At 32.6% G+C, this 21,190-nt stretch overlaps 3 protein-coding genes and 1 long non-coding RNA gene across 6 annotated transcripts; 2 read left to right on the forward strand and 2 right to left on the reverse strand.

The window, feature by feature from the left end:
* On the reverse strand, positions 373-8,150 carry LOC109362939 (putative clathrin assembly protein At2g01600). The gene is made up of 16 exons (XM_019609038.1): positions 7,922-8,150; positions 7,666-7,735; positions 7,465-7,562; positions 5,069-5,207; positions 4,736-4,866; positions 3,992-4,084; positions 3,802-3,852; positions 2,770-2,835; positions 2,608-2,673; positions 2,431-2,511; positions 2,239-2,322; positions 1,944-2,111; positions 1,790-1,871; positions 1,566-1,690; positions 864-1,232; positions 373-586 (listed from the first exon to the last, which is right to left on the reverse strand). Exons 1-15 carry the CDS (start codon positions 8,144-8,146, stop codon positions 876-878), a joined length of 1,836 nt encoding a protein of 611 aa, XP_019464583.1. The 5' UTR covers positions 8,147-8,150; the 3' UTR covers positions 373-586; positions 864-875.
* LOC109362940 lies at positions 4,083-4,404 on the forward strand. Its single transcript, XR_002109460.1, has 2 exons — positions 4,083-4,331; positions 4,362-4,404. It is a non-coding gene; the product is annotated as an uncharacterized LOC109362940 (long non-coding RNA).
* On the forward strand, positions 13,395-14,649 carry LOC109362638 (NAD(P)H-quinone oxidoreductase subunit L, chloroplastic). The gene is made up of 5 exons (XM_019608583.1): positions 13,395-13,630; positions 13,718-13,807; positions 13,898-14,005; positions 14,104-14,198; positions 14,304-14,649. The coding sequence occupies exons 1-5, from the start codon at positions 13,490-13,492 to the stop codon at positions 14,452-14,454; spliced, it is 585 nt and encodes a 194-aa protein (XP_019464128.1). The 5' UTR covers positions 13,395-13,489; the 3' UTR covers positions 14,455-14,649.
* Positions 14,717-19,008, reverse strand: LOC109362637. 3 transcript variants are annotated; one of them, XR_002109430.1, is made up of 11 exons: positions 18,493-19,008; positions 18,209-18,346; positions 16,971-17,159; positions 16,635-16,772; positions 16,374-16,492; positions 16,147-16,279; positions 15,924-16,053; positions 15,743-15,822; positions 15,400-15,534; positions 14,946-15,255; positions 14,717-14,912 (listed from the first exon to the last, which is right to left on the reverse strand). XR_002109430.1 is itself a non-coding variant. In XM_019608582.1 (10 exons), the coding sequence occupies exons 1-10, from the start codon at positions 18,919-18,921 to the stop codon at positions 15,025-15,027; spliced, it is 1,722 nt and encodes a 573-aa protein (XP_019464127.1). In that variant the 5' UTR covers positions 18,922-19,008; the 3' UTR covers positions 14,717-15,024. The 3 variants fall into 3 exon arrangements, 1 of the variants encoding a protein (XP_019464127.1); XR_002109429.1 differs by having other exon boundaries at positions 14,717-14,904; positions 14,938-15,255; XM_019608582.1 differs by having other exon boundaries at positions 14,717-15,255.

Below are 21,190 nucleotides of genomic sequence, written 5' to 3' on the forward strand. Positions count from 1 at the left end.
AATTGTGGGACATAAAGTATGAAGAATGATTCAAACCATCACATGTGCACAATTCATGCTCCCTTCTCAATAAAAAACTGTCTAAAAAATTATAAATATTATTAAAATTGGAATATATTCTTCCATAATTTTCTGAATATTGATTTTCTGCCAAACAGCAAAAGCTCAATTGTTTTTTATTGACCCCCAGAAATGTAAAGACTTAACATGAAACAGTTAACCATTGATTTTATTGACCCCAGAAATGTAAAGACTTAACATGAAAGAGTTAGCCATCTAGTGTGATACTAGTGTGGCACATAATCTATATAAACAAAGGCACATAATCTATATAAACCACACAATCACCAACATGGATACTTATACAATCAAGAATTTAAGATGGAGAAGTTATCCAAAGATTACAGTTCCATCATTCAGTATATTATAAAATGACTAGTACATTTTGTAACATTGTCTCCACTTTAATAGGCAAACACTGCATTCCATAAACTACCCCTTTCTACCCACAAGTGTCTCATTACAATATATCCACTTCAAAATGCACAAAAACCAACTTTGGTTGATCAAATATATTATATTTCCATAAAAATGCATTCATATAACAAAGCATGGGCTTATATTTACCTCGGCCAGTGTTCTCTTCTTAATTTTTATCTAACATTGTATTTTATTGTGAACAACAAATTCTACAATATGTCAGTCATCAATATCTCCAATTTATCAATCAAATACTTCAATATCATCTACAATGAAGTAATCATCAATAATTTTTAAATTAACAATTTATTCTTTTATTGTTTACATATATTCATGCAAAGTATATTCTCACCCGTGCGAATGCACGAGTCTCTAGTGTCCATAAAAATGCATTCCTATAACAAGCCCGGAGTTCCAAATGGATTGTTATTCTGTGGGTGAGAAACTTGTTTAGCAGGAAATGATCCATAGCTTGTTGCATCACCAAAGGGATTGGTTGGGTTCATCAACATATGTTGCTGCTGCGGAGGCGGCTGAAGTGGTTGAAAAGGACCAAATGGATTTACTTGCTGCTGTCCTGTTGCTGACATTGGAATGTTCGATGGCCGAGCGATGCTGCTTGATAAAGCAAATGGATCTTGCACTTCAAACGGATTTGGAGCCATCGGTGCTCCATATACGGGTTGCTGTGCTGATCTATATGCTGCTTCATCGTACAAGCTGCTGAGAGTAAGAATGTCCAACCCACCAGCCTGAAATTCAATGACCCAAAAAAATTGAACAAAATAAAGTAATACATACCATAACACCATAAGTAATTTCTTAAACGATGTAATCTTTGTCGGTTCAAGTGATGAATATGAGATGAGAAACTATCATGTTTATCATGCATGCTAGATTTTTAAGATGATTGAACACACCGGTATAAAACTAAGAAGTTAAAATAGTATACACAGATAATGGTACAAACTAATCTACACTCAACATGGTACCAGCTTTGAATTCTACAGTGAATTTTGATTATGCAATGATATAAATTAATATTTGATATGAACAATCTAGAAAATTCACATGGCGGGTCATACCAGTTGTCTCTCATTGACTGAAGAAATATTAGTACTTGGAGTGGAGACTAGGGCAAGTTCCCATCCAGTTGGATCAAAATCTTTTGTTTGGATAGCAGTTGGGTTAAAAGCTGATGTCGCACCACCTATATGCACAATAGTCACATTTCATAAATGTGCAACACAATTCAATGGACCTTGCCAAGCACCAGAGTTACAGAAAGAAACCGAAAAACAAAACTAACCATTGTCCGTGGGCACTAAGGCGAGGGCAAAAGCATTTCGTTCCTCTACGGGTGATGCGTCAGGTGGAGTGTCATTCAATCCCTGCAACAAGGGAAGGAATATTGAAAGTTCTAAAAAATATCAATGAGATAGCTTTGGATTCGAAAAGCTTACCAGTAAGTCTCCAATTTCAATATTGCTGTGAGACGGTGGTGGAGGAGGAGGTGCAGGCTCAGAATTGGAGACAACAATCTCATTACCAATATGAAATGATGGCTCCAGTTTTTCTACGGACAATTTAGTGTCTTCAATTTCAAGGGCTTCGTCTGGTCTGTATGTCAACTGAAGTTGTAGGTACAGAACAAGAAATTAGTGGTGTCTAGCCAATGTTTAGCAAAACCATAACAAAACCCAATGACATGGGAACCATGACAATTATATTCATAAACATGGTAAATGATGTACTAACCATTAATGGCGCGCTTGGAGCTGTAACGACTCGTGGTGCCTCCCTAATGTACTCTTCCATGGTTGTAAGAAAAGATCGTGGAGGCTAAAAAGATCAACAATCAACAATAAAAACAGTAGGAACTCATATTAACAATGAAACAGGAAGAACTTGTTAAATCAAAGCAGAATCGATAGAATCACAAACAAATACCTCTCTTAAGACGGGAAACTGAAAACTCCTAGCAAGTTCCAATCCTTTGCAAACTTCATAGAAATCAGAGAGACTTTCTGCCTGAAACAACTTGAGCTTTTCAGTACAAACGTCGTGAAATTAAATTGCAAAAGCCTTGTGGTTAACTGCACAAAAAAGTACAAGCTGCAAAAATACCTGCTGCCCCGCACGTTTGTAGACATCAAGAGCTGTGATAGCTTCGTGTTTGGGCATGTCAAAAAACTACAAGGAAAGTAAGAGATGATCATTTCCCACATGTAACAAAAATTTATTTAAATTTGATACTCATCACACAGATAAAGATACATGCCAATTTACCTTATCAACAAGATTGATAATGCCATCATTAATAGCACAATAAATCTTAAAGCTCTCTTTCAGTACCTAAATTGAGCAAAATAACCAGATCAATAAATAAAGCACACATTCTTTTGGCATTCCAAGGTCAGGCATGCCACAAGCCTCTCAGCAAAGAACTTACAATGATACTTATACATGACCTGCCAATGAAAAGTCCACCGGCAGGAATTGAAACACGACCAATTTTAAAGACTTTTATCCTACTACTTGAGCCAACCCTCTAAGCAATCTAAATGCATGAAAAAGAGCAGTCCACTTAGTGGGGTCTAACGAATGTAGATGTATGCAGTCTTACCCGTAAGCTTAGAGGTTGTTTCCAAAATTTGAAATCTAAATGCATGTATATATACATCAACAACCAAGCCTTAATCCCCCCACTAGGTGGGGTCCGAAAACATGTCACGGGCAAGATTCAAATCTTGAACCAAGACATCCAGATGTATCGACGTGACCACTAAACCACACAACCAAATGCATGTGTATGTAATAAATTTAAAAATATAAACTGACAATACTAACTACAAATGCAATAAAAGATACCAAGGTTATAACATAGCACCTATCAGCCAAAAGGGTGATCAATAATGCGAACTCCAAATTCACAATGTACTAGATAAGTGCTGTCTCTTTGCTATACAATGTACTAGATAGATGACTCGATAATTTAATCATGAAAACGAACTTTCACCATAAGTGTTGTTCCCCTTCAAAGCCTAATTTCGAAGTCCAATAGTTTAGTTAAGCTTTGTTGTAATATACATAACTAGAGGGGGTAAAGAAGTTCTGCAACTTATTAGATCAACCAATAAAGCTTCAGTAAACCACAGATTCACACAATCCCATCAATAGTTTCTCAGTAGAAAAATCCGTAATAAATGGCACAATCCATAATTAGTTTATCGATAAAATCTCTGACCAGACTATCTGTAAATTCCAAATGACTAGCTTAATACAAAGAGGATCTTTAGAAAAACAGAAATCATTATATACCAAAGCCAGGGCGTATTGTATCACATGATTGCTACCAGCTGCTCCTTCTGGCTGTAAACAGAATCAATTTGTATCATTAAAGAAGAAAGTAGTACTAAAAAGGCAGTAAGATAAAATCGTTAACAAATTAAAGTGCACAGTAAACTGGTTAAAATAATATAATGAAAATCCACATGTTTCACAACAATACCCGGCACCCAACAAGCCGATTGAGCAGCTGCTGCAAAGCAGGCAACTGCTCCAATAGCTCCTCACTGTCCAAATCCCTGGTCTTGCTGTACCCCTGATTAGCAAATAAACAGACTTTCAAATAACAATAACAATTTCCAAGAACAGGCAGTATAAATCAATTTACATTAAAAAAAAAACAGAGAGATCGAGTAATGGTAAATAAAACTATCAAATCGAATTTCTTCCTCCCTAATCAATCCATCTCCTTATTGTACCTACAGGTTACAACCATAGAGTTCTGCAATAGTACAGTAACTTGGGAAATTTGAAGTGCAAAAAAAGGTTAAACAAATCCATGAGTCCCTATACTACTTGGGATTTTTAATTAGGTCCCTATACCACTAGATCACCATAATGGTAGAAGGAGCCAAATTAAAAAAAAATTAACCTGAAAAGGATTTTGGAATAGTTAAAGGACCAAATTATGTCGGGCCTAATGTTTTTTTAATAAAAGTGGATATTGTTAGAAAAAAGGGAGAACGTGGGAAAGACTACAAATGCAACATTGCAGACACATCTGTTTGCATATCTGAGAGCAACAAAGAGAAGCTAAATAATATTAGGCTTCATATTCATTTTCATACAAACACCAGAATCCTCATTATGCAATGTCATAGCTGATACCTACCTTACTATGTCAATGTTTAATGGAGTTACCTTCATTTGATCACAAAAGCATATAATCATTGTTTAATGGAATTACCTTATCATCCTGCCCTTGGGAAGGCTTGTTTAAGCGCTCAGCTTCAATATCATACTTCAGAATGCGGAAACATTCAAGCCTTTCTTCTAAAAATAATGCATAAGTACGTACCCAGGCAGAGCAATCCCACGCTGCAAGTAAATGAAATGATAAGGCAAACAAATTATTAGACTTCATTTAAAAGTTCAACCAAAAACATCTTTCAAAAAATAAATGTTATAAACCTCTAACTTGAGCCTTAATGAAAGTCAAAATATATAACATTAACATATAGATAATATATATACACACACATATATACACATAAAAAAGATGATAGGGTCAAAAGTTAACCAATTGGGCTAGAATCATCCTTGAAATTAGAAAGTTGCAGTATGCGTCCTCCCTGTGAGAAATTCAGAAGTTCCTCTCTAAAAGTAGGATCACCCTCCCTCAATAACCTATGGATGACTATCAACGTTTTCAATGCCACCTGTAATTAAGACGAAGGAAAGTGAAAACATAGGCATGCTGATGATATTAGATAACAAAGTTAAGCTAGCAAGTAGCAACAAATGCTAAATTAAATATATGATAAATAAATAAATAACAGTCGGAAAAATGATATCGAATATGTCCAGGTGTAAATTCCATATGTACATATAACCCATAAACAACTTGACTTGAAGAATAACAAGTAAAATTAGATACTCGGCTGAGATATCAATAATTAAACCAACTTAAGCAATAACTAAACATCATGTTTTGGTACATAGGAATGATGAATCCATTCCATGCTCATTTCAGGAATGAGAAAATCTCAATCCCATGTTAGCACAAAAATGAAATGGTGATTCCATGCTTCATGGAATGGGACTTACTTATTTCCTTTTTCCACATAGCACCATTATTTTCTTATCAAATAACAATTATTACCCTTATTAAACTTAATCAACCACCTTAATCCCATCACCCTTTTTAATGTGCATTGCAGAGGGCGATCCACAAACAGAATAAATAAAATGAAATAGAAAACAAATAAGACCGAATTTGAGTATGAGACATGGTTTTTTCTATCACAAATCTAACATGAAATGTACACTTCGATGTTTTTTTCTGGGAAACAAAAGGATTGTTTTGTTTCTTCTTCAGCAAAATTTACTACGACCTATCTTTGAAAGTATTCCCTTTAAGCGCAAACCTGATAGGAAATCCAAACCTCCCTAAAAGGTTAACTTTTTTGTCTGGAACACTGTTCTTAACAACAATATCAACAATGACATGCACCGAAAGCACAAACATCTGGGTACTTTGTCTGCTGATGTGTAATGTGCTGGTCAGATTATGAAAACAGGCCTAATCGGTTCTTTTTACATTGCTCGGAAAAAGAGTTATATGGAGAAGATTCTTTCGGGTTTTTGATAAGTCATGGATCTGCGCTATGGACTTGGATACTTTTTCCCTTACTTGAAAGTGAAAATTGAAAACAAGTATTCAGTGGTAAATGTACAACGTAAGTTTCAAAGGTTTAAATTAAGTTGCAGTTACGATATTCTCAAGCATAGTGACTAAGTTCTCTGCATCAAATCATATTCAACTTTGCTTTACAGACATAAACAGTTTCATGTTCTAAAAAGTGATTAGCATATACCAAACCTGCATTGTTATCTACTTTAGTATGACCCTTCACAGTGCTAATACTTAATAGTAAAAGCTATTGGATATGGAATGCTCAAACAAAACCTGTTGAGTTGAATATTTACTTGTAAGTCCAAACAGAGCCATAGGACTTGTATTCATTTATTAACTCCACATCCACACTTCAAATATGAAATGTTGTTGAACTTGGTAGTGAGAAACTACTTTCATGTAATGGAATGTAAGGCATAGATAATTCAGCAATGCCACAACCACAACATCAGTCCACCAAGTAAAAAAAGGGATCCAATTTAGGTTTCAAAATGGGTGGGCGTGGTCAGGCTGGCCCGCCAAAGCCCGAAATATTTTGGGGTTGGGTATCATATTATGTACTTTTATTGAATCCGGGTTTTTTAGCCCAGACCGGCCGGACTATATTAAAATCGGGTTTGGGTGGGGCTTACCCGGGCAAGTTCAGGCTATTGTTTAAAAAATAAATTACAATAAAAATGGATAATAAATATTGTGTTATAACTTTGAATAAAAAATAGAGTAATGTCTATAACATAAAAATTTATAAATTACAATAATGTTATAAAGTTAAACATTATATCATTTTTTCCTATTTTACATAATATCCTTTTAACCACAATAACAAAAATAGTGTATCAAATGAGAAGATGAAAGTGTTGATAAAGAGCATACAAATGATCTTCATACTAAAGAATAATGATCATATATTATTAGGATGGTGGTTTACTTTGACATATAAAGTTTATTATGAACTTCGACGTGTTAAAAAAGTTATACATTAATATCAAATTATATATTTTTAAATAGATTAAATATATTAAATTTTAAATAAATGTTGTTTAGTATCATGTAGGTCTGCCCACTACAACCCACAACATGCTTATGGCGGGTTTGAGTTACAATTTGATATGCATAAATTGTACCCGAGTTTTTTAGTTTGGTCTCGTCCAGGGAACCGTTTTGACAGCTCTTCCGATCCATGTCCAAGAAAATGCATAAGCAATTAAGCACTCAAAGTAATACCGTGATCATATGTTCTAGCCAAGTCAATTGATAAACAAGGAAATAAAGTAAAATACCGTCCAATTTCGCGTCTTGGCCATTCGGCGCGAAAGGGCATGAATGCAGTAAGCAACATCAGCTCTGGGTCGAACAACAGATGTAGCAAACATAAGCTCTACAACAAAACCAAAACCAAAACCAAAAAACAGGATGCAACTTCTATCACTCTTCCATCACATAACAAAAAATCACCAATTCAGAAATCACAAATTACTCACTCCTTACGTGTCTCTCCTTAGGAGGACATTCAACATGATTCGTGGCCTTTACTATAGCAACGTCCAAGTCCTAACAATAGCATCAGAAAATCAAACCACCCCATATGAGAAAAAACCCATAAAAATAGAAAAAACTTTATAAATTTTCTATTTTTTCTTGAAATCCAAACAACAACACACACATATACATATGGAAATATAGAAAATAAAAAATGAAACTTTAGAAGAAAAAAGGAAAACCCATTAAGGAAAGTACCGCGTAATCGCTGTTGACATGTGCAAGACCAACTTTGGTGGTGTCTTTGAGAGCACCATAGGCTTTTCTCCAAGATGGAAGAGTACCCATTTGATTTCGAGAGAAATTGGTCTTGAAGGAAGGGAAGAGAGACAAAGTGAAGAAGTGTGTTTGATCAGAAAATGGTGTGACTGAAGGAAGAACAACAGTAAAGGAATCTAAACGATTCTTACTCTGCGTCATCATCGGTTTATCCACTTCTCATAACATTTCTTTAATAATTTTTATTTTTATATTAGACAAAAAAAATTATACTCCAAGAATGTATAAGTTTTATACACGGTACATTTTTTATTTATTTTAATTATTATTTTTTTTCCAAAAAATAATTTAAATAATGTGGTGAATAATATAATATTTTTTTATAAATCTTTACATTAATATTAATAGATATTATTCTCTTTATATTATTATTTTTTCTTTAATTAATTTAATTAGTAGTAGTAAAATCCTTGTTAACATTCCATTAAGAGTAATATTTAGGTAAAAGTTTATATATAATAATATATTATTCATTATTATTATTTTAATAGTAATTAATCAGTATAAATGAATTACGGATAATATATGTAAGCTATAAAACTCATAAATTCTTCGTATATATTTTTTATTCGACTAATTATTTTAACCATATATACATTTTGCTACATTGCCCACTTTCAGTTATTATGAATGTATTGTCACTATAAACATTGATACATCATAGAGAATAATTAAATACAAAATAATAGATAATTTCAAGATATTAGACTCATTTGTGGGGTTGGAGGGTATTTGAAAAGAAAACAAAAACACAAAAGTTGTGCCGCATTAATAATATTAATAGAGTTCAATTTTAATAGTTGGATACATGTGAATCACGTTTGTTTAACGACAATATAGTTAAAAATTTGTAAGATATGAGATACCTTTTTGACTCATACCAAAAAATATAGTTAATAATATAAGCTAAAATGATATATGTACCAACAGTATATGAGTTTTATATATTATTATTATATTATAATTATTAATATTTAATTATTATTGACTCTTCAAAAAATAATTCAAATGAATAATAGATGATAGAGTAACTTTGTATAAATTTTTATATTAATTATGTATAATATTACACTCATAATATAAACCTTAATTGTTATGATAAAACTTTAATGTTTTGTTTGGTTGACGAAGAAAGTGAGAAGAGTGAAAAATGTGAGAGATAATAAAGAGAAAGGAAAAAAAGAAATAGAATAGATTTTTATATTGTTTAATATTAGTCGGATGATAAGGAATGAGTTATTTTTTCTCTATCTCTTTTGTTCGATTGAAAATAAAGTAAGAAAAGAAAAAAAATATTATATTTGAAAAGACAAAACAATATTGAAACAAAAAGAATGGAAAAATATTAATAAATGAGAGTTTCTAATATTTGTCACTAATCTCTTATTACTCTATGTTTTTCTTTTCATATTTGTTGAGAAAGAATTTTATCTGAGTTCCACTTATTTTAACTCTCTCCACTTTTTCTCTATTCTCAATAAAACAAGTTAAATGTCATTTTTTTACAACTTTTTTGTTCTTTTTCTGTACACAAAAAAAATCTAAAGATAAATATTTTTGAATATAAATATTTTGTTGTATATGCTTGATGGAGAACTTGAATATATAAATAGATTAAATTTATATTGACATTAATAGACTAATATATTAATATTTATATATAGTCAATGTTAATAAAGGAAAGGAATTAAAAAAATTACCAACAAATTACCATTTCTACTTTTCAACGTATTAAACGGATTTGTTTCTAAAGAACAAGTTTTGTTGAAAACCAAGTTTATGTTTCTAAGCCGGGAAGAATATGCTTTATTGAAGAACTAATTATATAAACTTGTTGTGTTTAATGTGTTGTTTAAACCATTTTTTTATGTTTCGCATGGGACCCAACCTCACATAATTTATAATTACACATATCATTCACAATTTGAGCAAAATCTATAAGTTTTGTCCGTTTGCTCATACTTATTGGGCGGACAGGATATGAAAAATATATTGATTAATCCTAAAATAGACAAAATGGGCAGCCCGATGGCATTATTAGATAAAGTATTGAATATAAAATATGCAAATGTGTATGTATTTTCTCAAATTTATTCTCTTTGTTATATATGAATTTGTATATCAATTGTAAGAAATTATTATCATTTCTTATTATGAATATGCATTTGTATTTTGTATGTTATATATATTTATATACACATATCTACTATTTATTTTATATTTTATGTGTAAATTATGTGGTATGTATATTTTGTATTATATATTGTATTATTTATATTTCGTATGTATTGTTCAATTTGTATAATTGTTTATTATGTTAAATATATATGTATATTTGTATGTAAAATATATATTATTTATTTTGTATGAAGTGTATATAAATTTGTATATATTTTTTAGTTTTATTTAAGGTGGCACGCAACCCACCCTTTCCATATTTAGGGCGAGCATGACATAATATTTCATGTCCTACTTAAAGAGGCATGTTCATGGCCACCTTAATTTAGATGAGCATTGCATAGGCATTGACAAGACAGACAGGGTGACCCTAATTATCAATAAAATTACACATTTTACTTCCTTCATTTCATATCTTTTAATATTTTTATTTTTCATATTTTTCTAAACCATTTGATATTTTAGAGACGCAATGTACAATTATATTTTATTTTCCAATTATGCATTATTTATTAATTTTATTTTCATCTTTAGTTTGTTTAATTTAGTTTCTAATGTAGAATAAACGAACTTATTTTAGTCAACTTTATACATCATTTAATATTTTCTTAAAATATGTGGATAATCTTAAGGGAGTCGTCAACAAATAAGTTGAATTTCTATACTATTTAGCATGACACTAATTACTATTAATGCTTTTATAAGTGTCCGTGGGTTGGTAGTTGGCAAATGGCACTATATAGTTAAGGGAACCGAAAAGTCATTATGAGGTTGGAACCAATATCCACTGGAATTTTAAATAAATCCAAAAAAAACTTAAAGTAAAAATTGAACTCGTTAAATAAATAAGTTAAACCTGAGTTTAATATACATTTATACAATAGGAGTAAATATGAGGTGATCATTTCTGTTCATCCAATTTGACCTGATTATGAACAACCTAAATACGGTATGGTTTCATTGATGGTGTCAAAATGGGCTATCCATACGGGTTCGAGATAACCCACATCGGGTTCACGCTAAATTGGACCGAGTTAAAAAACCTAAACAGAATTTATGCATATTAAATTGTAGTCATAAGCGGGTTGCAGGTTATGGTGGGCCGACCCACATGATACTAATTTTTTTTTTTTAATATTTAACTTATTTAAAATATATATTTGACATTAATGTATAACTTTTTAACACATTTGTTATGTCCAATACAACCAAACTTATAGATGTAATGTATTGTGCTTAAGTTAAGACGTGATGTCAAGTCCATGTATATGATTTTTTTACATAACAGATTTATTAAATCTCTCATTTCTATTGGATTATCACTCTCTGACACAATATAATTTTTAACTTTACTTCAATGTGTAACCTTTTGGACATTATCAAAAATATTATATTTGTATGCTCTTTATCAACATGTGAACTATTATTTAAATTTGGTGGTGTTGAATTCTCTATGGTAAACAATTACGATGTCGTTTAGTTTTGTTCTAAACATTATTTTCTTTATTATGTTTTTGTCGTAGAAGTTAAATCTAATTAATTACACAATTAAGAAAGGAAAATTGAAATCTATATGGTTTAATGTATTTTTATTTGATTTGATACATTATTTTGTTACTGAGCTTAAATGATATTTTACAAAATAAGAAAAATAATATAATGTTTAACTTTATTACATTATTGGAAATTGGTAATTTATAAATTTATGTTTAGATATTACTCTATTTTTTATTTAAAATTCATAATATAATATTTTTTATTATAAGTTGTTTTTGTAAATTTTTACTTAATGTTTATTACCAAGCCAAAAGTACCAAAAAATGTTTAAAAAAATATGAAAACGGGTAGCCCGAACCCGTTCGGATAAGCCCGGTTTGAGCCCACTTTTAATATAGTTCAACTGAGTTGGGCTAAAAAACCCGAATTTAATAAAAAGTACTTCATTATGTTTGGGACTGAGTTCAAGTTTAAAAATTAGACTGAATCAATATTTACAATCGGGTAAGGGATAAACATTACCCCATCCAACTCGTCTCATGGTCACTTATTCGTTAGATTTATATGAGTTTATTCATTTGTTTATAGATTAATGACATATTTTTTTGGCCAAAGTATCATTGATTCTCTAATTTTTATTATATATACATATATGTCAATGGTTAACAAAATATCTATATATATCATTACATATGTCAACATACTCACCCATACTAACATTTAAGATTGAGTAAGAAATATATCTTACTTGCCTCATACTCACTGCTAATATATACGAGAATAACTCAATTGAAAACAATTTTCATATAAAAATAAGAAAACAATAAATCAATGTGTCATATAAGGATACATGAATAGTTAAAATTGAAAGTTAATTAACTCAATTCTTAACCAGGAAGCTCACCTTATCTAATTTGAACTCCACTCATTTCTACCTCTATTCCTGTCCTGAAATACAACTAATTTATGACCCAACCTGTGATAACCTGCCATTATTTTTAATATCTCTTTTATATTTCTTTACCTTAAAACTTTTTATTTTGTATTAAGGCGTGTTCCACTTTTAAGTTTGTTTTTTCTAAACATAAATATAAATTGAGAAATTAATATATATTTTCCCCATTCACGTATATTCTTTATGAAAGGTAATCATATTGAAGTAAAAGATAATCATCAATATGATAGGTCTTAGCCCTTTTAATGGAGTTATTTCCATAACCAAATTTAAACTTCAGTCTTTATTTAAGGGAAAACATACATATGTCCTACTTGAATGAAGTTGAATATATTCATATACATGATTACACTTAGGTTAAGTAGGTTTAAATATATTCTTAGTTATGGTTATGATATTATTTTTCTAATTCTAATTTAAAAATTATTTAGCATATTCTGTGGGATTATTCCTTGGTGAGAAATTTTTTATATAAATAGAAGAATAAAAACCAATAAAAATTAATTAGAGAATAAAAAATGTGATTAATTATGGGTTGAGATCCACTCCATTAAAGGAGAATCAAATACTACAAAAACAAGAAAAAAATAATATAATAAAACATTTTTATCTTTTTATGTATAATTAAATAATATTTTTATCATTCAAAACATAGTAAAAAGAAGTATTTATCTTCCCGTTAATAAATATTATCGATATCCATTAATTATCAGGGACTTAAGGAGTGGTGGTGAATGGCTCACATTCCCATTCAATCTACACTTTATTTTGTCATCTTTTTCCACAGAAAGCCATGCACCACTTGTCATGGAACTAAACTAAGGAACCAAACTCAGATATCTCTAAACAAAACAAAAATGAGCTTCTCTTTCAGCTTCCATGTTCCTAAAGCTCTGCCTCCTCTTCCAACTTCACCACATGGAACTGTTTCTCTCTTTATTGCTTCCAAACACAAACCATCTCATAACAACACTACTCCTTCTCAATCACTGTATCATGTATTTTGCTTTTTCTTCTTCCAACCATTTTTATTTGCTCCTTTCATTGATAAACTTATATGACTTGAAACAGTGAATCATTTTCAGATAATAACATGTAGCAAACAGAAGCTAAGTGATTATGTCAGTCTAAAGAAACCAAGTTTGGCACTGCATTTAGGAGCACTCTTGGCCTTAGTGAGATTCTTGTATATAGAAATTCACTTCTTGCTACTTTTTTTGTTATTATATATATATACAAAACTTGATAGTGGCTATTTTGAACAGATTGAGCAGCCAGCATTAGCAGTCACTGGAGAGAATCACCCGCCAGAACTCACATCAGTTTTGATACAGTTGGGAATTGTTCTCTTTCTCTACTTTATTGTGGCACCAGTAAGTTTTTCCTTTCACAGATTTTGAAGTGTGTCATTATGTGTATTCAACCTGAGAATTTGATATGTCATGGGTGGGCATAACTGGGTGAATTGCAGCCAATAATCATGAACTGGATGAGGATAAGATGGTACAGAAGAAAGTTTCTGGAGATGTATTTGCAATTCATGTTTGCCTTCATTTTCTTCCCAGGGTGAGGATAAGAATTTGAGATTACTTGTTCTAACAATTGGAAGCATGTATATTTTTTCTCTCCTCAGTAATGGATGAGTTATTTTATTTCCTTTTTGACCTGCAGGATTATTCTATGGGCACCATTTCTAAACTTCAGAAAGTTCCCAAGGGATCCATCCTTAAAGTACCCTTGGTCTGTGCCTGAAGATCCTTCAAAAGTTAGAAGTTCATATTTAAAGTACCCATACGCCAAACCTGAAGATTATGATCCTTGAAAATGGATCACAACAAAGATTTTCAATTGTAATTCTAACATAAAGTACACCCCTACTACTATGAAATGTGAATGTAGCATTATACCTATTCTGCTTTTTATTATAACTTGTATCTTCTTTTTGGTGTTATACCCTTTCTGCCTTAAATGCACTGTATATGAGATTCAATTGCAAAAAAGATACACTTTCAGTGTCCGTACACTGTTTGACAATATGGATCTTGATATAGCATCAAGGGATTCAAATAGAAAAAATTGCAGTATTGTCATCAAAATTCCTTTAATTTAACTAAACTGATTTCAGAGTACAGGTGCAGTTATCTCTGTGGCACTTGGCCAGAACGCTTAATGCAAAGGCATAAGATGAGTAAACCTTAAAGAGACTCAACAGAAACAAAAATCCAAACCAGAAATCCGAACCAGATTTTAACTAAGTGTACAACCTCCCTCCCCATTATCTGCACTCTATTGAGGTAATTGGTACCCATTTTGAATGGGCTAAGTGCCAATATGAAAGCCGCTGCTTGGTACAACCAACAGGCAGTAATGTAGAACATTCCCCCAAGAGTGCTCAAAACTGAGAGCTGAAAGCTACAGAAAGCTTCTTAAAATCTAAATATTCCACCACGTTGGGAGACAGTGCGACAGCACCAACAGCTGCGCCAAGAACTGTGAAGGTCAAACATGTCAAACACCCATGGCCTCGTGAAACTCTTCCTAAGATCAGCTTAGAATATTTATCTGCCTCCTTAAAGAGTGCTTGGTGAGAAGAATCCGTCCCAGTAGCCAATGCATTCTCATTCTGTGACCAAAAATAGTTATATCAGTATATACCAACTTCAAGCAACTTGAACTCAATAAACATTAAACACAATTCATGATTGGTAAAGATCCCAAGTGAAAAGAACCGAAAGTATATTTTGTGTCCAAATGAATGAGAAACTACCTTTTGCCTAAAATTCTTTAGGGTCTCCCTCAGTGGCTCATAAGGAGATAGCTTTGTTGATTGCACCTTCCAATCATCAGAGAGCTTCTTCAGAACTGCAACACTTGCTTCAATGTTGTCCTGATAAACTTTTTCCTGTTCATAAAGAATAAGGGATAAGACTAAATAAGTAACTCTAGTTACATGATTTTTGCCCCTAAAATATCTAATGTCATGATTACCAAATATAAAAAAATTTAAGGAAAAAAGCAAAATATTTTCTCTTGCAATAAAATTGTGTTCTATAAAAAAAACGAAACCTTGATAAGCTCAAACTGTTATGCTTAAAGATAGAATAGCTCACCCATTGTCTGTAGGATTCAGTGCTTTGGCCCAAAGACCAAATAAAAATATCAGCTGCTTCTTTTGATAACTCTGGATAGTCTGAAAAAAATGCAGATACATTTTAAAATAACTTCTAAAGCACCTATTCCATCTAATTAAGGAGAGAACACAAATGAAACCATAATATCAAGTTTTCGTACTTTCTCCTGCTGCTTTGATAGCAAAACTGAATATCTGCTGTGAAACTTGTTTCATTGCCTTACTTCCAGGGGAACCACCAAGAGCCACCTCTTTGAGAGTGGGATATATTGTCTCAAATCTTTCAGTAGCCTATATAAAAGCAGCACATTAACATTCGTCTCAAAGGTTATATGGTATATTTAAATGCAAATATACCAGAGCAGAACAGTTGAACATATATACCTTTACTCTAGCTGAAGATGTAGGGAAGGTAACTCGGACCAAAATTTCAAATGCAGAAGGAGGAATTAATCGTTCCCCTTTTCTTACAGCACCATTCACTAAAATAGGCCGTGCTTTAGGGGTTGACAAAATTCTGCAACCAAATCACAGAAAAAAATAATAGTGATGAGATGACAATAGCAACAGAGAGGAAGGGATATAAAAAGAAAGCATAAAAAATTGCATACTTTTCCACTAGCTGCAAAATCAAATCCCTTGATTGCGGGTTACCACTTTTGCTACTCACTATAGGTAGGAGATTCCGCACCCAAGCATACAGACCTACTGAGAGATCTCCTAGTGAAGCCTACACAGGAATGTTTCAATATTAAGCACTGGCAAAATGAAGGGAAAAGAGAACACTACAGTTGTCCTTTTGAAAAGGTTAAACAGAATTTATATTCTGGATGTCCCGTAAGTTCTTGTATTATTTTGGTATCTGCACTCACCTGAGCTACAATCCATACAATCACTGTAAGCTTATCTTGCCCTTGATACTTAGTATTCTCCCTCAATGTGGGCAACACAGCAATAAGAGAATCAGGCTTCCGACGCAATACCATTGCTAAAACAATAAATATTGCAACCTGTAGGCACAGTGAAAAGAGAGTCGTTCAGTATTGATAATTCTATTTGAACTTGGACTTATAATTAGTCTTTGGTTAAGATGATTCTTTACCCTCCCTCTTTCTGTATCTGTTCATATTCTAATAAAAGTTACTTCTGTTATCGGATTAAAAAGACACATCCTTGTTGCAAGTCAAGAGAATTTCAGTAAAATTTACCTGAGATTTTGACGACCCTTGTTGTGCAGCCTTTTTGGAACCCTTGGCCACAGTTAGCTGGCTACCCAAATCAGTAAGAATGCTGTCTAAAGACCAAAGCACAAACGAACTAAGTGCCTCAGGAGAACGTTGGTTAATCCAGTCGGCTGATGTCTTATATACAGCATCAGATATGTGGGAAAGTGGCACCTGGAAAAAAGAAACATTCATTAATAAGAATCACAATATAAAATCAGAAACTGGTACCAAGACTCTGATCAACAAAGTAAGCTAGAAAGTTAGCATCGGTCGATATTCACTAAATAGTATAGGCAAAAACATAAATAATAATAATAAATTTAGTACTTTACCCTGGCAAGTGTTAAAAGTTAAAACATTTAATTAAAAAGGTTTACTTAGAGTGCAATATGTGATTTCTACTAATCAATCCATTTCATGCTACAACTTGTTTTCCCTTTTTGAGGTATGAAGACTTCTGCTATTGACGTTTACTGAAAGGGGTCCAAATACAATAGTTAAATAGTTTATACCACTTCCTTTTATACCATTTATGCTTCCAACTTCCAAGTGGCCACTTAACTAAAAGCTCCAAACATATTATTTTGGCACATGCTGACAGCTGACTCAAGTTTGTTTCACTGTACCATTTCATCATAGGACAGACCTATATAGTTATCGTGAACAGAAAGAGGCCTCCTTTTAACATCAGATTTAATTGTTCCAGCTATATCTTGTTCAGCTACATAGTTCTTCACAAATTGTCTTATGTAACTACAACTTTTTGCAAGTTTACAGCACATTTAAATAACCACCCCGACATGTTGCTACCAATCCAGGAATTTCTAAGTGCTATGGATGATTGTAACAAATAAACACATTGTATGTACACACATTAGTATTGCATGTAACAATCCATAAATATCCAGGCACACAATTATCATTTGACAGAAAACCACAAATGATCTCCATTGTATCTCGGCGTGTTCACTCGAACCTTTGAATTATAGCCTAACTATCGATGGTAATGCTTCACACACACATTGACAAGCATCTAAGTTTTAAATTGCAGGCACATTTTACGGCAATTGCAGTAAGTGTGACATAACCAGAACCACAACTTAAAACATGCAGGCATCACTCATGATTCATATCACAAGTTTTTCATTACAAACCATGATTTCTAATCTCAATAGCAATATTCATAAACATGCCTACAGATAAAAGAATTTCAGACTCACATCAACAATCTTGGCCACGGATGATTCCCTGAACAACTTGACCCAGGGAAACTGAGAACCGCTCACAGCAGAAAAAGCACGTCCAAAATAATCAGCAAAACGCATCAACTGTATATCCTGCTGCGTCTTATAAGATTCCTATTGAGAAAACACCAAAAACCAAATCAATCAAACAAAACAAAATGCATCACAACACAACACATCCTTCATGAAACAACAGATCAAACCACAAACACATAAGATTCAATTTACAATAATCAAATTAACCTAATTCAATGCCATACCGATATATCAACCAAATACGCCCCCAGATCAGCAGCGTCGATCTTCGCCGCGGCCTCCGCAACCGTCACCTTAGGTTTCTTCAGCTTCTTAGCTTTCACCTTTTTCACCTCCTCCGCTTTCCCATTCTCCGCGGAATGATCCACCTCATCATCGTCATCATCATCATCATAGTCATCGCGATGTCGCTGCTTCGATCTGGCCGGATCGTCATCATCAAATTCAGCATCAGCCGCCCTCCGAGCCTCGGCGATTCTCCGGCGACGGTCCTCCGAATGCAGCTCCAGCGACCTGAAAACTCCGTCGCCGCCGGATAATGTGCCATTAGGAAGAAGCTTATCGGAATTAGCGATGGTTTTGGTGTCGTTTGAAATCTTCTTGTTCTGTCGTTTCACGTATGTTACCTTCTGCCAGCCATGGTTATCCTCCATTGTTGTTGAGAATTGATTGATTGATTTTTTTTCTGTGTTTGTGTCTCTTCCAGAGGTAGAGAAAATGATTTGAATAGAGAAAATTATTTAAAGATTTGAAATTGACCTTCTTGTATAAAATAATTGCCACTATGCCGTGAGAGTTGTCTTATTAAATAGGCACGTGTTCTGTCGAATCGTATCACAACACCTGTATAATGTTTATTTAAATTTGTAAAAAATACAACAACTCAACTTTAACTTGGATCGGTTGGAAGGACTTGAGATCTTGTGGACTGAAGCATGAGACAAAAAAATTATTTTATTTTAAGAAAAAATTAATTAGGATTGTTAGATATTATGTATTATTATTTCTATCTAGACCCTCCGGAGAGAATCTGGATTCAAAACTGTGATACAATGATATATTATAAAAATTGAAAAATGGAGTGTGAATAAATGTGAAAGAAATTATCACGGTGAACACTAATGAAACAAAATGTGGGAGAAGAAAAGTATAAACAATCCATCCATTATCAAAGTAGGTGAGATTATATATTGAATAATATCATAATGTTATATCATAAGTCATATTCATTGATAAAGGATTAAACTCTCAGGACATGTTTGCTAGTTGATTTTCGGAGAGAAATAAATGAAAATTGAAGACTTGAGAGTCATGAAATACACTAGTTAGATAATTATAAATCAATAATTTCATTCATCTCCGGAACTCAATCCACATACAAACCCTCAATCTTTCTTGGTCATTTTCTCAATGATTTTTCTTAGTCTCTCTTCCTTTAGGAATTAGACTAGTTCTCGTTTGATTTACTTTCCTTAAAGGGATTCCTAAAGCGATTCGTAAACTGAATATACCTCTTATTATTTGAACAGAAGAAGTTAAGTTGAATTTACATTAATGCAAGAGTCATTTATATACTTGATGACCTTACTTAGAAACAAACTACTTACCTAACTAACAAACTAAAACCAAAATAACCAATTTTGACTAAATAAAGCATGTGTTCAATAAATATGCACATGTGCTAATAAGTATTCAAGTGTGGATAGTATTGGTCTGCTAAAGATGCAAAGGCCACTTGGTGCATTATCTGGTGCACCGACATGCTAGGTTGATTCGCCAATTCATGCGCCTCACTGTGTCTTTGTAATGCACCTGACTCGCCTTGATCATGTCTTTGTGCGTGCTTTTAATGCGCTAATCTACCAACCTGACCATGTCTCTGTGGCGCGTCTATCTTGCCTAAGCCATGTTTCCATGTGTGCCTCTGATGCACCAATCTGCTAGCTTGTGGTGCGCCTGATACATCATGACCACACATAGCTGATGTTCCTAGTGCGCCTAATGCTCCTGATGCTCTTGATGCGACTTGATCGTGCATACCTGATGCACCATGACTGTGTTTCTGATGAGCCAAGTTGATCAAGTCTGGTCGTGTATCCTCGGTCACAATGTTGCACACTACCTTGGCCTCCTGAGCCAAGTCTGACTGAGAGTCCTTATCATGAGCATTATGACCTGACTTCAATAATTCTAAAGGTCTAACATGTCAAAACCAATTAATATGTGATTTTACTATTTTTTCTACACTAGAGTTTCAACTTTCTCTCTTATACATTTATTTCTTATCCTATCTTATATAATATGTTTGTTGGTTCAAACCAATTAACACGTGACTCTACCATCTTTTATATGGCAGTTTTACCATATTTTTTCTTGAATTTGGGGTGGTCATGAACCCGAAAAGAATTAATTATTTACCTATATGGTGAAAAATATTCTCGTTAGTATAAAAAAGTTGCATTAAGATGGAAACGTCCCCATGTTCAATTATTGAATTCAATATAATTTGACCTTCATTAATGTTGCATAACTTATTTGACTCCTCACGTAAACATATGATGATTGTTATACATTATTATTCTATAGTCTTCAATATGGATAGTTAATGAAAAATTACCATATTACTAAAATGATCGGAAAGACTGAAAAATTACCATATTACTAAAATGATGGGAAAGACTCAACACATTTAATGTATGACTACATTTCTTAATCATGACAATATGAGATTGATCCAATGTCATTTGTATGTAGAAAACTCTTGATAGAGATCTAGTGATAAAAGATAAAACTCACTTCAACACCTTCTCTATATTGAAAGTGATTAGTATTTTGGCTATGAGAAATCTCAAGTACAAGCCATAATTAGACTCATTTGTGATTCACCGGTAGTGATTACACAAGAATTGAATTTTAATAACA

This window comes from Lupinus angustifolius, chromosome LG12, assembly GCF_001865875.1.
Source record: "Lupinus angustifolius cultivar Tanjil chromosome LG12, LupAngTanjil_v1.0, whole genome shotgun sequence".
Lineage (NCBI taxonomy): Eukaryota > Viridiplantae > Streptophyta > Magnoliopsida > Fabales > Fabaceae > Lupinus > Lupinus angustifolius.

Bases quoted from the DNA above. Each gene is read 5' to 3' on its own strand.
- LOC109362939 (XM_019609038.1), bottom strand. From the start codon at position 8,146: ATGATGACGCAGAGTAAGAATCGTTTAGATTCCTTTACTGTTGTTCTT. The intron at 7,563-7,665 runs GTGAGTAATTTG...GTTTTGTTGTAG, and splicing joins TAAGGAGAGACACGTAAGGA to AGCTTATGTTTGCTACATCT. The intron at 2,674-2,769 runs GTAAATTGGCAT...CTTTCCTTGTAG, and splicing joins TTATCAATCTTGTTGATAAG to TTTTTTGACATGCCCAAACA.
- LOC109362638 (XM_019608583.1), top strand. From the start codon at position 13,490: ATGAGCTTCTCTTTCAGCTTCCATGTTCCTAAAGCTCTGCCTCCTCTT. The intron at 13,808-13,897 runs GTGAGATTCTTG...TATTTTGAACAG, and splicing joins TAGGAGCACTCTTGGCCTTA to ATTGAGCAGCCAGCATTAGC. The intron at 14,006-14,103 runs GTAAGTTTTTCC...GGTGAATTGCAG, and splicing joins TCTACTTTATTGTGGCACCA to CCAATAATCATGAACTGGAT.
- LOC109362637 (XM_019608582.1), bottom strand. From the start codon at position 18,921: ATGGAGGATAACCATGGCTGGCAGAAGGTAACATACGTGAAACGACAG. The intron at 15,823-15,923 runs GTACGAAAACTT...CATTTTTTTCAG, and splicing joins TATCAAAGCAGCAGGAGAAA to ACTATCCAGAGTTATCAAAA. The intron at 15,256-15,399 runs GTAGTTTCTCAT...TTTTGGTCACAG, and splicing joins TAAAGAATTTTAGGCAAAAG to AATGAGAATGCATTGGCTAC.